The sequence below is a fragment of the Montipora foliosa genome, chromosome 7 (genome assembly GCF_036669935.1).
Source record: "Montipora foliosa isolate CH-2021 chromosome 7, ASM3666993v2, whole genome shotgun sequence".
Lineage (NCBI taxonomy): Eukaryota > Metazoa > Cnidaria > Anthozoa > Scleractinia > Acroporidae > Montipora > Montipora foliosa.
In genome coordinates this window covers 18,384,101-18,389,100 of record NC_090875.1, presented here as the reverse complement: position 1 = coordinate 18,389,100, position 5,000 = coordinate 18,384,101, and the positions used below count along the sequence as shown (strand labels likewise).

Here is a 5,000-nt window from a genome sequence, read left to right as displayed (position 1 = left end):
GCCTTGCAAAGCTATTAAAACAGCCTACCTGCAGCTGGGTAAATAAAACTATCCGGAATATCAACACTAGTATAATAAGTCCACCAGTTGTTCGTAACTCACGAAGCACGAAGGGAGGGTTTACCTCGGTGTAAAAACCTGTGAAACTTTTTCTTTGTTTTGTTAGCTCGTGGTAGGGTAAGGGTATTGTTTGATGTTTTTTTTTTTTTGCTCTTTTGTTTTCCTTTGTGTTACGTCATCAGTGAGTTTCACAGCTTTTTACACCGAGGATGAGCCCGAAGGGATCACTTGTTTTGAAATTCCTAATTAGATGGGGAAACGACAGGATCTGATCTGACTAAATGACGCGGCTTAATCTTGCAGGTAAAATTATATATTTAGCAATTGGAAGGGTACATGTAATGTCAGTAACTGATCCACGCGCAGAGAAAGCATTTTCCAATCCGAACGGAACAGGAATTTCCATGACACACAATCGATTCGGGACTGAATTATGTCCTATAACATTTATTTATGCGCGATTTTAGCTTTAAAAAAAAAAGAGTTTATTTGTTATATGCGTCTGAGAATGTAGACTAGATGCCAAAGTATTGAAACTAGCCGTTTAAGGCTGGTATTCATCGAAAACACCAAAATTTCTTTATTAAACGTATGGGCAAAATCTTGTTGCCCGATCCGGCATCCAGTAAGAAGCACTCGATTGTCTTAAATTTGCTCGCTTTTCTCTTGTACTGAATTATATTGCCAAAATCTCCTAGTGTAACTTTTCAGTGACGGCAAACTGAGGGCGCTGTGATAACCTACTCTGTTATTATTATTATTATTTTTTTTGTTCTTCAGTTATTTTTTGGTGTCTGTGGTTCGCCAGAGTGACGCATTCAAAAGGTATGTATGTAAAAATTTTGATCGCTCTGTCCTTAGTCTCGTATATATTGGCAATAGTCGGAAATTCGTTTTTGCCCCATTTGGTCAAAAATTTTGCAGACCATTCCTGGCAACGGTTTATCTATTGCGCATGCACGTGATGTCATAAAATAAACGGGAGCCATGATGATGTTTCAAACTAATTTATCCGCGAATTAAAATTAATACGTATCCAAGAAGTATTTGAGTGCAAAAGGGCTATTGCTGGATGTCATGTGAACAAAATGATAAGCTTGCTTTTACGGAATAGTAACAGCTACATAGAATTTCTTTTAAATAATTCAAATATGTAGCAGATGAAATGATTGATTTGATTTTTAATTTTTGGGTCATTGCAGTTGTGAACTTTAGGAACGAATTGAAAGCCTATATTTCAAAGGCATTTGAACCTGCGACATCTGCCATATTAATGCAATGCAAAGATGAAGCAGATGAAATGATTGATTTCATTTTTAATTTTTCAGGTCATCATGGACCTAACTCAAATGATATGTATTTTTTCATTGTCAGATCATTGCAAATGCATGTGAACTTAATTCAGAAACGAATAGAAAGCCTGCATTTAAGGACGGTGCCTACTAATTCAAAGGTATAGTTTTGCGCGGTTTTATGAATATGCGGGAAAAGCAGATCTCAACAAGTGTTATTAAAATCTAAAAAAAGAAAATGGAGGGGGGGGGGGGGCGGGGGTAACCGCGCATTTTTCAAAGATAATTAATCAACAATATTAGCAAAAAGCTTTAAAATACAAAGCAATGTATGGCGTTCCTTTCCAAATTAAAGATTAATTTTCTTTGAAAAATGCATGGTTACCCTCAATTTTCTTTTTGGATACCAAGAGCACTCGCTAAGTTCTGCTTTTTCCGCATAAATTGCAACCGCACAAAAATATCCCTGCATTAGTAAGCACTACCGATAGACAATCCGAGTATCTGGAGATGCGCACATCGTATGCGCAATAATAATAGTAGGCACTGTCCTTAAACGACATTTGAACAACCTGCGGTACTCAATGTAATGAAAATATTTAGCAGAAAAATAATTGATTTTAATTTTTAATTTTTAGGTCATTGTAGTTGTGAACTTTAGAAACGAATAGAAAGCCTGCGTCTAAGGGCACACTTTCAACCGACAGGCTTTTTGAACGTTTGTTTTTGTTATGGTAATTCCCATTGCTTATCATAGCGATCTGATTGGATAAATTTCAGCTTTGGCGGGATTTTCATATATGAAAATTGTTCCATGACACACAATGCCGGTGCCGGTGGGACCTCTGAAATTTGAATTGACCAATCAGCATTCAGCGGGCGGGAAAAATTTTACTATCCTGACGTCACAGCAATTGTGCGCTCTCTGATTGGTTAGATGCAAAATATTGAAAACTTACAGTTGATCTTCGATATCGACATTGAAGTCTATCGATATTCTCTTTCACTAATTTATAATCCATATATTTGCAATAATATGGATTGGACCAATAGAGAGGATCTAAGATTTTAAGGTGGACTGAGATAGTTACGGACTTATTTGGCGGAGGAAGACTTTGCCGATAGGACTCGGCTTCGAAGGAGTTTGTTGAAACCTTCCTCCAGTCCAAAGTACATTCTCCACTGGTGATCATGAGCCTCCTTTGAAAAGTTCTCGAAGTCTGGCTTTCCGGTAGTAGGGGCTTAAGTCCTCGTCCAGGAATAAATCGGTGACTTCCTTGCAGTTTAGCGACGGTTTTGGTTAGGGACGGTGATCGGTGAAAGTTCGGTAATGTTTAAACAAATTACCGCTACAAGAGAATGAATGTCCACACGAAAGGCATTCAGTTTAAATCGGGGAACTTTTCTCTGGAGACCACATCGATAACCCCCCAAAGGATTTAAAAAACAAAAAACTACAACAGATACAGTAGTAACAAATTGAAAATTTGAAACCTTCTAGGGTTTTAAGCTTTAAGTTTGGCGCCAAAACCGGGTCACCCGCGTCCGGCAACTCGCTGTCTTGTTTTCGCCAGGCAAGATACACCGATTGCAAATATGGCGGCCGATACACGAAAGCGAGGCTTTTCGGTAGTAACCGTTGCTAAGGGCCAATTCGCCTCTGGTTTCCTTTGTTGATGCGAGTGAATTTTATGCCACAGTTGCTTGTGTTGTAAGTCTTCTGAGCTCTCTCCAGAAAGTTAAAACGTTAAATTAGAAAGTCATGGACAGGCCAGTGGAGAAAATGCATGTTAACGAGTTGAGGCAGTATCTTCGGGACCATAACGCCAGCCTGAAAGGTTTGACAGTGAAAGCACAGCTCGTCGCGAAGTAAGAAAATAGTTTTTAACAGTGAAGCCTCGCTACTTTGATCGTGCTATCTCTTTATGGATTTATACTCATTGGAAAAAGCGTTACAATGCTTTTCTTCTTTGTTTTACTCTAGAGCAAAGGAAATCCTTCAAAGAAAGGAAATCCCAGTGGATAAAAATACCGCACACGCGCAAGCATGTGCTCCAACGAAAAAAAGTGACGTCGAACTTCTCAGGGAAAATGAAGAAAAATTTAAGTTTTGTCCTTCTGAGAAAGACATGAAGAAATGCTTAAACGGTCTTCCCCCATTCACATACAACTCAGTCGTAAAGTACGTCCGCACATCGGGTAAAAGCATTCAACAATCACCGGACTACATGGTTATGAAACCGTTTGAACGCGGTGTGAATTTCTTTATAGAAGGATATTTGCACGATGTTGTAGCTTATCATCATGTTGAAAGTCAAACGTTTTACTTAAGAGCACTTTGCTACAGAAGCCTAAGAAAAAGTGAACCTCCTCATAAACTTCGGCTAGCAATTTCTTCCAAGCAGCCTAATTTCGATGTGCTGGGATCGTCTTGCACCTGTGTGGCTGGATCTCTCGGGTTTTGCAACCATGTTGTCGGGTTGATGTATCTAGTTTCACATTTTTTCATGACCAAAATCAAAGTAATCCCAGACAACTTGGCTAGCACGTCACTTCCTCAACAATGGCACAAGCCAAGAGGAAAAACTATTTCTTCAGAGCCACTGATGGATATGATTTTTAAAAAACCAAAATTAGACCAAGCCAATAAACAGGCCGGAAATCCGAATTCCCGTCTTTCTGGAATTTCTTGTTCATTATACCCTGCCCTCAAGGTAATCCCCAGCAGCACAGAGATAGAAAACTTTAAAAGTAACTTGCAAGAAATCAATGGGAAGTTTGGTCTTAGTCTCTACATGACTGCGGGTATGAAAATGGTACCCACTAAAGTTGGACCTGCACCCTTAGGGGGTTACCTCAGCTATCAACTGGCACCTACTGAGGGTAACTTTGAAGTCAGATGTAACGTTGATTTCTCAAGAGGGCGCAGATATAATGATTTACCATTGACAACTTACCCACATTTTCCACTGTCTTTGGTTCTCCCTCTTTTCACAATCACTCAGTGCCCAAGAGAGCATGAACAATTTATAGAATCATTGCAACTTAACGAAAATGATGCCACCTCACTTGAAAAGGACGGAGTCTCACAGCGCAGTAGCAATCGATGGTGGAAGGAAAGGAGACCAAGGATTACTGCATCTCAATTTGGCGATATTTTGGTTTGAAAATCAGTTGCAAAGCCTTTTCTAGAACGACTTGTGAATGACTGCAACCCTAACAGTACTAATAATTTACCAGAGCCATTAAAGCATGGCATTGAACATGAAAGTGCAGCCTTGCAACAATATACTAATTATATGAAGCACAATGGCCATCCTGTCAAGACTTTCACCTCAGGCTTCATTGTAAACCCTTCATATCCATTCCTTGGTTGCTCTCCAGATGGCAAGGTGATTGATGAGACTGAGGACAGCCCATATGGGATACTTGAAATCAAATGCCCTTACAAACACAGAAATGTTACCCCCCAAACAGCATGCTCTGGTGATAGTCAGTTTCATCTTGGAATGATAGATGACTTTCCAGTGCTCAAGAAAACTCACAAATACTATAAGCAAGTTTAAGGCCAGATGGGAATATCTGGGGCAAAGTGGTGTGACTTCATAACATACACATTTAAAGGGATGGTTATTGAGCGCATTTATT

At 39.4% G+C, this 5,000-nt stretch overlaps 1 protein-coding gene across 3 annotated transcripts in view; it reads left to right on the top strand.

The window, feature by feature from the left end:
- Positions 1-55: 55 nt before the first annotated feature.
- Positions 56-5,000, top strand: part of LOC138011048 (uncharacterized) — a 21,786-nt gene continuing 16,841 nt past the window's right edge. For 2 of the 3 annotated variants that reach the window (XR_011124635.1, XM_068858057.1), the window contains exons 1-2: positions 56-363; positions 841-885. Coding sequence is in view for 1 of the 3 variants with exons in the window: in XM_068858057.1 (XP_068714158.1) it covers positions 342-363; positions 841-885 (67 nt within the window). In the remaining 2 variants the exon portion in view is untranslated. The remainder of the gene's footprint in view (positions 364-840; positions 886-5,000) is intronic. The other variant, XR_011124634.1, reaches the window with a different exon arrangement.